General features: G+C 42.5%; 1 protein-coding gene across 1 annotated transcript in view; it reads right to left on the reverse strand.

The window, feature by feature from the left end:
* The window catches only part of LOC139562827 (immunoglobulin superfamily DCC subclass member 3-like), a 99,817-nt gene that overhangs the window by 75,985 nt on the left and 11,466 nt on the right, over positions 1 to 12,366 (reverse strand). The window contains exon 2 of the mRNA XM_071380940.1: positions 10,226 to 10,531. Within this exon, the coding sequence (XP_071237041.1) occupies positions 10,226 to 10,531 (306 nt within the window). The remainder of the gene's footprint in view (positions 1 to 10,225; positions 10,532 to 12,366) is intronic.

Below are 12,366 nucleotides of genomic sequence, written 5' to 3' on the forward strand. Positions count from 1 at the left end.
GTTCAAACTCTGAGGGGGAGGAAGGTGTTGAGAGACGACTCCCCTCCTTCACCTCTCCCTCCTCCCTGGGAGGAAAGTAGAGCAGAGCTGTTTCACTTTTGCCACATCTCTTCTTATGTCTCCTCCAGTGGGTGAGCCAGGGTTGATGCCTACTGCGCTTCATCCAATGATTTATATATAAACTAGATGACTGAAGCTACCGCGCATCCATCTTGGCACTGCCCCGCCGTTGTAAATAATATTTTGGAAGCTATAGAAATTAATTCATTAATGTCTACATTTGTTTTTGCCAAGTTTATTCTATTACGGACACCTTAATGCATACTTTTAAATTATATTATGTGAGATAAACATACAAATGTAAAATAAAAAGATTTAAAAACATTTTCCTTAAAGTATAATTTTGAGACATTACTAATGTTACTGTCCTTACTACAACAATATAAATACTTAAATACATGTAATTTTGTTCTTGAAACATGTAATTGAAATAGTGTAGAATTTCATTCATTCCTGTTGAGGACTGGGGAGTACCAATATGGCCGACCGGTGGCTTCAAAGCACCTCAATGGCCAATATATAGCATCAGCAATCCAGGGATAATATACATAATTGGATGCATCCTACAGGGAATCACTCCAGTCCATCACAGTCTTTTACTAAAGAATAAAATACAAACAAACAAAGGCTCCTACTGGATGATATAAAAAAACAAGAACTAGACCCACTGCTTTTGAAGAAGGAAATATAGATTTTGCTTCATGTGATAACAATACCCAGTGTGGATTGTTCAAGCCCCTCATGATGTGTAATGATTCATAGATCAAACTCCATATCTAGCAGGGCATCTGTACGTGCTGCTATCAAAGGGACATTGATTCTGGTTTGTAAGCCCAGAAGCATTTCATGTCTGTGACAGTGCACCCAGGAGCACACAGAGACCTTTACTGACACGAGGCGAAAGACATGAGAGGATCATGCTTTAACCACCATTTTCCCAAACAACAATAGACATGACCACGCTTTGATGGGCAACATTGGACGTTGGCGCAGTGAATTCCTGCGGAGCCCATTTGTCCATTCTCTAGCTGGGCATTTCCATTGAAAATGACCCATTAGCACCAACATGTGAAGTTTTTAGGAGCATATCAAAATGGGTGTCAAATGACAGCTAAGAGTCTATATTTGTGGGAAATAAAGGCATAGATACATTTTCCAACAATTTTCCATCTTAAAAAGTTTGGCATAAGTAATGTATTTGATTTGTGGATAAACAGATGGAAAAGGGGTCTTAGAAAATATCTACCAGAAAAAGTCTTAAAAGGTTTCAGAAATACATTAAAACCCAATAATGTTGATGTAAAGACCCCTGCTAACTAATATCAACACATATATTTCGTTTTGGAGAAATTGTTAACCTTGTGTAAGTTTAAGAAATATTGCCTTGTGCCTTGTAATTCCTTTACCAAAAACCCACATATCTTCACGCTTTAAGATATTTTCAAATGTCTCTACCTAATGAGAGAGGATAATGAAAGCATACAGAAGTAACAAGTAAAGGTAGACCTATCAATTAGTTACAGTGTTTTTACTGATATCAATTTTGTTTATGAATTATTGAGTGATTAAAACTTGTTATTCCGTTATCAAATCAGTAACGGAATTACTGCAACTGAATTGGCTACAATGGGAAATCCTAATAGTCACAAACCACAGCTGGGTCACATGCTACTGTCCTCCCTTCCACTGACATACTGTTATGTTCAGCTCATAACTGTTTTCTTTGTCTTTCTGTTGTCTGGTGGTCAAACCAAGAGTGTTAAAACAGTCAGAGTCTGGACAACTCCTCTCTCTCTCTCTCTCTCTCTCTCTCTCTCTCTCTGCCTCTCTCTTTCTGCCTCTCTCTTTCTCTCTCTCCAGTTAATGTCACCTCTGCAAGCTTTTACTGACACCTACCCATGAGCCCCCTCTCTTTCCATTTCCTGTAACTAGCATCCTCACCCACTGAGCACCGACCGACACTGGACGTCCATGGACGTTGAAACGTAGTTGAAATTTGGTCAGTTCACCCATGATGTTAACGTCCACAGATGGACGGGACTGGACCAAATCTGAACCTATCATAGAAGTATGTTTCACAAGTTTGGATAGTACAGTACAGTGAGTAGAGCACAGTAGAGTACAGTCCAATACAATACAGTAGTACAGTACAATACAGACCAGTACAGTGAAGAAAAGTATAGTACAGTACAGTAGAGTATATTGTACTGTACTCTACTGTACAGAACTATACTATACTGTACTGAACTCTACTGAACTATACTATACTCTACTGTACTGTACTTTACTGAACTCTACTATACTGATCTCTACTGTACTCAACTGAACTCTACTCTACTCTATCCTACTCTACTCTGCTATTGTACTGCACCGTACTCTACTGTGCTCCAAACCTGTGAAAACATGAGGAGAATGACATTCATATCCATAATAATGCATTTCTGTGTAGTACAGATCAGGGATCCATGATGTAATTCCGTTACCATAATTCCGTTACCGGGTGTAAATCCACTTTACTTACTGTAGTTCAATAACAAAAATATATTTTTAACTCAATGTGTCCTGTCATAGCTGACATCTCATTCTGCACAGTTCTCGCACTAAATTAGTTTTTGTGTACATTTTTCAGTGGAAATTGTTAAAAGTAGTCCTTGTGCATAGAGTTGTATGGTTTGTTAAACTTTGTCAAAGCGTAATTCCGTTACCATGGAATTGCCCAGCTGTTCTTTTTCACTATGATTGCTTCCTCCTGTCCTGAAGCCTGGTGTCCTGCAGGCTCAGATAACCAAGTAAAGATTCATTAAGGAGAAGGCCCTGCCCTTATCTTCACTTTGTCACTCAACAAAGACATCAATTCAGCATCGGCACGCAAAACACACACACACACACACACACACACACACACACACACACACACACACACACACACACACACACACACACACACACACACACACACACACACACACACACACACACACACACACACACACACACACACGCACACGCGGTTACTATCATATGGTAGGCATGTCAGGACTCCGAACTTCCCCATTCCCAAAAGATAAATATCACATGCTTCATTAGAATGGGGCCCTTTCTCAACACCCCCTCCTTAGGGGTCAAAGGCCATAATGTCAGAATGTGACCTCCAGACCATCGGTAATCCTTAAACTGATCAATATGAGTCACAGGGCAGGGGTCATCCATTTAAGTGACCCTGAAGAACAAAAAGGAAGGAAGCCCAGAAGAGAAGAGAACACACTATTATCTTTTCAGGAGCAGCCAGTGGTGGAAAAAGCCCACCACCCGAAGCAATGACCTTCAACTTGACACAGAGAGAAAGAAGCTGTCTGCACATAACATTAAATCCTAGTACATCCTTTAATCAGATTGTGGAGCACATTCAGAGAGATCAGAGAGATCTGTGCTGGCCAGGTGTGGATACATGAGTAGATTCATTGTGTGACACATTCATTGTATCACTGTATATGAAATGTTGTTTGTAATACCAGCTGTAGACAAGACCTAATATTAGCCATCCCCCTCAGCAGTGAATATTCTAATTGGCCCAGGTTTGGCCCGGGGTAGGCTGTCATTGTAAATAAGAATTAGTTCTTAACTGACTTGCCCGGTTAAATAAAGGTCAAATAAAAAATAATACTCCTTGGGTACTGAGCTGTCAGTCACCCTATTAAGGGGGACCGACTTTCATTTCACCCCCCCTCACGGTTTTACATCCACTCCACCCTCAGACCACTAAATCATAAATAAGAAGTTATGGAATAGTCAAATCCAGGATTTTCTCTCATGTAAAAGTGGGGAGATGCTGAAACGGTAACTATGGGCTGACTATTGAGAGAAAGCCTCCCTAAGGAGGTTTTAAAAGGTTTCTTGTGTCTGGCGGCGCCCCTGCGCAGGGAGGACTTTTTCCAGTGGCCTGCGAGACGCAAGGCCCTCCCCGTGACCACTTAGCCACCTCGGTCCCATTGAGCGGCGAGGCCGCATGGACACAACAGCACAGCAGTGAGCTGTCTCCTTCCTGGCCTGTGTTACACACAGGGCAGGAATCTAAGCCCTCTGCCAGCCTTTGTCTGTCAGTGTGTAACTCGACGCAGCACAGAAGAGCTTTCAGAAACGCTTAACTGTACAGTATCACAAAGGTGCTGCTTTGATTGCTCCCCACGACCTCTGCAGTAGATGCCTGTGCATTTGAGTTACTATATTGTAGGCAAGTGTGTGTGTGTGTGTGTGTGTGTGTGTGTGTGTGTGTGTGTGTGTGTGTGTGTGTGTGTGTGTGTGTGTGTGTGTGTGTGTGTGTGTGTGTGTGTGTGTGTGTGTGTGTGTGTGTGTGTGCAAAGGGTTTTTAAAAGAATACTGCACATTCAACTGACCCATTGTTCTCCAATTTAAGGCAGTGACATATGCTGTCTTTTTCCCTCCACAGAAACACATGGGTTTGTCTATTGTTTTCCAGCACTGCACAGCAATGGAGCGCTGGAGCACACCACATCATCATTAACAAACATATGAAGGTACAGAGTTCAATACAAAGGGTCTTCTATTAGCCGTTAAAGGACAAAGGCTGCTGCACAAGCTTGGAGACCACATCAATTACTGTGGCTGCCTTACTTAAGACACCACCAACCCTCTGCTCTATGGTCACTTCACTGTTCAGTTACTATGATCCGAAGCCTCATAAAGCAACGAGACAAGACCTTCTGAAAATAACAAGCACCACATAGCATAACACATTCACTTTGAGACTAACTCCGTGGAGGCTGCTGAGGGGAGGATGGCTCATACTAATGGCTGGAATAGAGTCAGCGGAATGGTATCAAACACATCAAAAACATGGTTTCCATGTGGTTGAGACTAGAGGTCGACAGATTAATCGGAATAGCCGATTAATTAGGGCCCATTTCAAGTTTTCATAACAATCGGTAATCTGCATTTTTGGACACCGATCATGGCCGATTACATTGCACTCCACGAGGAGACTGCGTGGCAGGCTGACTACCTGTTATGCGAGTGCAGCAAGGAGCCAAGGTAAGGTGCTAGCTAGCATTAAACGTATATTATAAAAAACAATCAATCTTAACATAATCACTAGTTAACTACACATGGTTGATGATATTACTAGTTTATCTAGCTTGTCCTGCGTTGCATATAATCAATGCGGTGCCTGTTAATTTATCATTGAATCATAGCCTACTTCGCCAAACGGTTATTTAACAAGCGCATTCACGAAAAAAGCACTGTCGCTGCACCAATGTGTACCTAACCATAAACATCAACGCCTTTCTTAAAATCAATACACAAGTATATATTTTTAAACCTGCATATTTAGTTAATATTGCATGCTAACATGAATTTCTTTTAACTAGGGAAATTGTGTCACTTCTCTTGCAGAGTCAGGCTATACGCAGCAGTTTGGGCCGCCTGGCTCGTTGCGAACTGTGTGAAGACCAACTTCGCCAAACGGGGGATGACTTAACAAAAGCACATTTGCGAAAAAAGCACAATCGTTGCACGAATGTACCCAACCATAAACATCAATGCCTTTCTTAAAATCAATACACAGAGGTATACTTTTTTTATTGGATGTTCTTATAGGCACTTTAGTGCGTTTGCCAGCAGCTCTTCCCTGTGATTCAAGCATTGAGCTGTTTATGACTTCCAAGCCTATCAACTCCCGAGATTAGGCTGGTGTAACCGATGTGAAATGGCTAGCTGGTTAGCGGGGTGCGCGCTAATAGCGTTTCAATCGGTGACGGCACTCGCTCTGAGAACTTGAAGTAGTTGTTCCCCTTGCTCTGCAAGGGCCGCGGCTTTTGTGGAGCGATGGGTAACGATGCTTCGAGGGTGGCTGTTGTCGATGTGGCGAGGAGAGGGACGGAAGCTATACTGTTACACTGGCAATACTAAAGTGCCTATAAGAACATCCAATAGTCAAAGGTATATGAAATACAAATGGTATAGAGAGAAATAGTCCTATAATAACTACAACCTAAAGCTTCTTACCTGGGAATATTGAAGACTCATGTTAAAAGGAACCACCAGCTTTCATATGTTCTCATGTTCTGAGCAAGGAACTTAAACGTTAGCTTTTTTACATGGCACATATTGCACTTTTACTTTCTTCTCCAACACTTTGTTTTTGCATTATTTAAACCAAATTGAACATGTTTCATTATTTATTTGAGGCTAAATTGATTTTATTGATGTATTATATTAAGTTCAAATAAAATTGTTCATTCAGTATTGTTGTAATTGTCATTATTACAAATAAATAAATAAATGCAAAAAAATCGGCCGATTAATCGGTATCGGATTTTTTTGGTCCTCCAATAATCGGTATCGGCGTTGAAAAATCATAATCGCTCGACCTCTAGTTGAGACCACTCCATTGACTCCATACCAGCCATTATTATGAGCCGTCCTCCCCTCAGCAGCCTCCACTGGAATAACTCCACCGTGTAAGCTATACTGTCTATGTATTTAAATGACCATCGCCACTATGTTTTCTTCCATTTCCAGTCAAGTCAAGCACAGCCTTGACAATGTAATAGCCGTATGTTTACAGTGTAATCTACACATACACTGTGCAGTGTACATAGCTACAGTATCAGAATGAGAAATGCCAAGGCAGGAATAAGAGACGAGGCAGTGTCCAGCATAGTGCTGTTCTATGTCTCTCTCCAAACAACAGCCACGTCTGGTCAAACAGAGCAGAGGGCTAGAGGACACGGAGGGATACACAAATGGAGATGGAGACAGAGAGAGAGAGGGGGAGAGAAATGGAACGGGGAGAGAAAAAAGAGAGAAAAAGAGAGAGAGAAGGATAGAGTTCAATAGAGACTACTCTGAGAGACTGTCTCAACCAAACAGCCACATTTTCTCTCCACCAAAGAGATAATAAGTCTGTTATCAAAATCAAATCAAATCAAATTGTATTTGTCACATGCGCCAAATACAACAGGTGTAGTAGACCTTACAGTGAAATGCTTACTTACAAGCCCTTAATAAAAGCCCTTAACCAACAATGATTTTTTTAAAGTGTTAAAGTAAAAAATAGATAAGTAAAAAATAATAGTAACAAATAATTAAACCCCAGCAGTAAAATAACAAGCAAGGCTATATACAGGGGGTACCGGTACAGAGTCCATGTGCGGGGGCACCGGTTAGTTGAGGTAATTAAGGTAATATGTACATGTAGGTAAAGTGACTATGCATAGATTATAAACAGAGAGTAGCAGCAGTGTAAAAGAGGGGTCTGGGTAGCCATTTGATTAGCTGTTCAGGAGTCTTACGGCTTGGGGGTAGAAGCTGTTAAGAAGCCTTTTGGACCTCGAATTGGCGCTCCGGTACCGCTTGCCGTGCGGTAGCAGAGAGAACAGTCTATGACTAGGGTGGCTGGAGTCTTTGACAATTTCTAGGAACTTCCTCTGACACCGCCTGATATAGAGGTCCTGGATGGCAGGAAGCTTGGCCCCAGTGATGTACTGGGTCGTATGAACTACCCTCGGAGGCTGAGCAATTGCCATACCAGGCAGTGATGCAACCAGTCAGCATGCTCTCGATGGTGCAGCTGTAGAACCTTTTGAGGATCTGAGGACCCATGCCAAATCTTTTCGGTCTCCTGAGGGGGAATAGGCTTTGTTGTGCCCTCCTCACGACTGTCTTAGTGTGTTTGGACCATGATAGTTTGTTGGTGATGTAGACACCAAGGAACTTGAAGCTCTCAACCTGTTTCACTACAGCCCCATCTATGAGAATGGGGGCGTACTCGGTCCTCCTTTTCCTGTTGTTCACAATCATCTCCTTTGTCTTGATCACGTTGAGGGAGAGGTTGTTGTCCTGGCACCACACAACCAGGTCTCTGACCTCCTCCCTATAGGCTATCTCATCGGTGTCGGTGATCAGTCCTACCACTGTTGTGTCATCGGCAAACTTGATGATGGTGTTGGAGTCGTGCCTGGCCGTGCAGTCATGAGTGAACAGGGAGTACAGGAGGGGACTGAGCACGATCCCCTGAGGGGCACCCATGTTGAGGATCAGTGGCGGATATGTTGTTCCCTACCCTTACCACCTGGGGACGGCCAGTCAGGAAGTCCAGGATCCAGTTGCAGAGGGAGGTGTTTAGTCCCAGGGTTCTTAGCTTAGTGATGAGCTTTTGAGGGCACTATTGTGTTGAACGCTGAGCTGTAGTCAATGAATAGCATTCTCACATAGGTGTTCTTTTTGTCCAGGTGTGAAAGGGCAGTGTTGATCCACAGATTGCATCTGGAGTGGGTCTAGGGTTTTTGGGATAATGGTGTTGATGTGAGCCATGACCAGCCTTTCAAAGCACTTTGTGCTACGGGTCGGTAGTGCTACGTGTCGGTAGTCATTTAGGCAGGTTACCTTCGTGTTCTTGGGCACAGGGACTATGGTGGTCTGCTTGAAACATGTTGGTATTACAGACTCAGTCAGGGACAGGTTGAAAATATCAGTGAAGACACTTGCCAGTTGGTCAGCACATGCTCCGAGTACACGTCCTGGTAATCCGTCTGGCCTGCGGCCTTGTGAATGTTGACGTGTTTAAAGGTCTTACTCACATTGGCTACGGAGAGCGCGATCTTACAGTTGTCCGGAACAGCTGGTGCGCTCCTGCATGTTTCAGTGTTACTTGCCTCAAAGCGAGCATAGAAGTAATTTAGCTCGTCTGGTAGGTTCGTTTTACTGGGCAGCTCGTGGCTGTGCTTCCCTTTGTAGTCTGTAATAGTTTGCAAGCCCTGCCACATCCGACGAGCGTCGGAGCCGGTGTAGTACGATTCGATTTTAGTCCTGTATTGACGCTCTGCCTGTTTGATGGTACGTCAAAAGGGCATAGCAGGATTTCTTATAGGCTTCCGGGTTAGAGTCCCACTCCTTGAAAGAGGCAGCTCTACTCTTCAGCTCATTGTGGATGTTGCCTGTAATCCATGGCTTCTGGTAGGGGTATGTACGTACGGTCACTGTGGGGACTATGTCATCGATGCACTTATTAATGAAGCCAGTACCTGATGTGGTGTACTCCTCAATGCCATCGGACAAATCCCGGAACATATTCCAGTCTGTGCTAGCAAAACAGTCCTGTAGCTTAGCATCTGCTTCATCTGACCACTTTCTTATTGACCGAGTCACTGGTGCTTCCTGCTTTAGTTTTTGCTTGTAAGCAGGAATCAGGAGGATAGAATTATGGTCAGATTTGCCAAATGGATGACGAAGGAGAACTTTGTACGCGTCTCTGTGTGTGGGGTAAAGGTGTTCTAGAGTTTTTCCCCTCTGGTTGCACATTTAACGTGCTGATAGAAATGAGGTAAAACTGATTTGAGTTTCCCTGCATTAAAGTCCCCGGCCACTAGGAGCGCCGCCTCTGGGTGAGCGTTTTCCTCTTTGCTTATGGCCATGGTTCCAATGCTTAGCACTTGACGTGGAACTCAAGTGAATCCAAAAAAGAGTTTTGTGACTAGAGCGGAGCGCAGAAAATTCATCTTGGTGCCAGCAACAGGGTGATCAGCAACACTTTGAGATTACAGCAGGCACAACAACGCAGTGTGAACGCCAAGTATAAAGGCTTGCTAATAGTAAATTCCAGAGAAGAGCACAGATTAAGTATGAAATATTACTAGGGACAACATGAAGGGAGGGCAAAATCCAAAATGCTAATGTATCTGTGGAAATAAGGCAAACCAACAAATCCATCTCCCTGGCTCCCTAAGTCGCTCATATTGGGCTCATCCAAACATAATGTTGCTCCAATATTAAAGCTTGGTAAATACAGTAGCCTGCTGGTTACTCTGACTGTATAGCCACGTATCCAGCAGCGGTCGGCTACATGAGAGACATTCTGTAGACATGGGTTGACGAACCCAATGTCAGATTTCACCACCTTCCAACAATAGTGATGGCAAAAAGTTCTGCAGATTTAAACTTAAACCTAAATATTATTGAGTTATTGTATTCATATTCATTGTATTCATTGAGTCATACTTTCTAGCAATCAACAAATGCCTCTCCTATTACCAATGTTGGTAATATGTTGGGAATTGCTAATTATGCTTTTCAATCACATTGTAATAAAATGGTACTACCATGGCAGTAATAACCCCCGTAGCAAGGTTATTAAAGGAACACTTACTGGCAGCCTGCACCCTAGCCCTGCGGCTCACCACCAGACCAAAGGAGTTCTGGCCCATGCACTCATAATCCCCTTCATCAGTTGAGCCGTCAGACTTGGTCCTCTGGAAGCGTCCAATCAGCAGAGTGCCGTTGTGGAACATGGTGTAGTATTGGTCAACCACCAGGAGGATTCCGTTCCGCCTCCACTGCGTGGTGATTGGTGGGATGCCTTCCACCTGACAGTGCAGCATGAGGGGCTGCTCCTGCACCGCGATGATGTCACTGGGCTCCAGGGTGAAGGAGAGCTCTGCTCCCGATGTCACACCTACACAAATAGCAGAGAAATACACACGTTACACCTACACAGCTACACAGAAAATACACACAGCGCTCATGAGCAAACAGCCTTAGCAAGCTAGATTAGAGTTTGGTCTCAAGAGAATTAATTCGCACTCACTAGCAAGAACATGCTTTCCAGCACAGTGACAATGAACTATCCACACCACAAGAGAATAAACAGCCAGGTTAATGTAGAAGGAACAGACTGGTTAATCCTTTCTAACCATGGAGTTGTGGTTGCAGATATTGATGTGTGCTATAGAATAAAAAAACACAAGAACTGTACACTGTCTGATTACTGTGCATGCCACTGTCTGCCAGCTTCCAGTCCCATAATAAACCACCTTGATGTGCTGTTGACAATCCTCCTACCTACTGCTTTTGAGACATGATGCACTCAATACTGTCTCGTTCTGCCCTCGCAACAAACAGAACACACTGCTGGCTAGTGATGTAGGAAAAACATCGATACAGAAAAAGTATTCAATTGTCATACTTGTGTAAAAGTAAAGATATCTTTTTTTTTTAATTACTTAAGTAGAAGTGAAAGTCACCCAGTGAAATACTACTCAAGTAAAAAGTCAAAAAGTATTTGATTTATACTTAAGTATCAAAAGTAAAAGTAAAATGATAACTCGTATAACGGCACAATTTTCTTTTTTAAATGTATTTACGGATAGCCAGGGGAACACTCAGACATAATTTACAAACGAAGCATTTGTGCTTAGTGAGTCTGCCAGATCAGAGGTAGTAGGGATGACCAGGGATGTTCTCTTGATAAATGTGTGAATTTTCCTGTCCTGCTAAGCATTCAAAATGTAACAAGTACTTTTGGGTGTCAGAGAAAATGTATGGAATAAAAAGTACATTATTTTGTTTAGGAATGTTGTGTAAAAGTTTTCCAAAAAATAAATAGTAAAGTACAGATACCCCCCAAGAAACCACTTAAGTAGTACTTTCAAGTATTTTTACTTAAGTACTTTACACCACTGCATATCAGGATATTATTTTTGTTGATATATCGTATCGTTTGACAATATCGCAATATTATTATTGCGCTAAATGGCTGTACCTGCACCAAAACTCCAGTATTTTTCCTTCATAGCTTGTTCTCCATCATCTTTTTAAATAGGGAGGCAATTTGATTTCAGCACTTTTATTTCCATGACTGATCAAAACGTGTTTTCTCATGGCTCTCTCTTGTCTCTGCAGCAGACATATGATGAGCAATATGTTTGGAACATCGAATCGCAATAAAATCACAGTATCTAATCACAATAGATATCATGAGAATCGTGAGAATCGCAATACATATTGTATCAGCACATAAGAATTGTGACAACATCGTATTGTGAGGTCCCTGGTAATTCCCAGTCCTATTGCTGGGCCACTTTGATGTTTCCTTACTCACCTGCAGGGTCAGTCATCAACACCAAGAGCAAGGTGTCAGTGATGATGTGATTGTCACTTTGAAATCTGCTTCTTCTGCCATGGATAAATGGAATTCAGAAGGCGTTTGTAGGCTGTTAACTTCTTTGTGATAGGGGGCAGCATTTTCACTTTTGGATGAATAGCGGGCCCATAGTGAACTGCCTCCTACTCTGTCCCAGATGCTAATATATGCATATTATTATTACTATTGGATATAAAACACTCTGAAGTTTCTAAAACTGTTTGAATGATGTCTGTGAGTATAACAGAACTCATATGGCAGGCAAAAACCTGAGAAAAAATTCAAACAGGAAGTGAGAATTCTGAGGCTGGTCGATGTTCAACAAATCGCCTATTCAATGGATCTGTTTGCACTTCCTACGCCTTCCA

The sequence above is a fragment of the Salvelinus alpinus genome, chromosome 33 (assembly GCF_045679555.1).
Source record: "Salvelinus alpinus chromosome 33, SLU_Salpinus.1, whole genome shotgun sequence".
Lineage (NCBI taxonomy): Eukaryota > Metazoa > Chordata > Actinopteri > Salmoniformes > Salmonidae > Salvelinus > Salvelinus alpinus.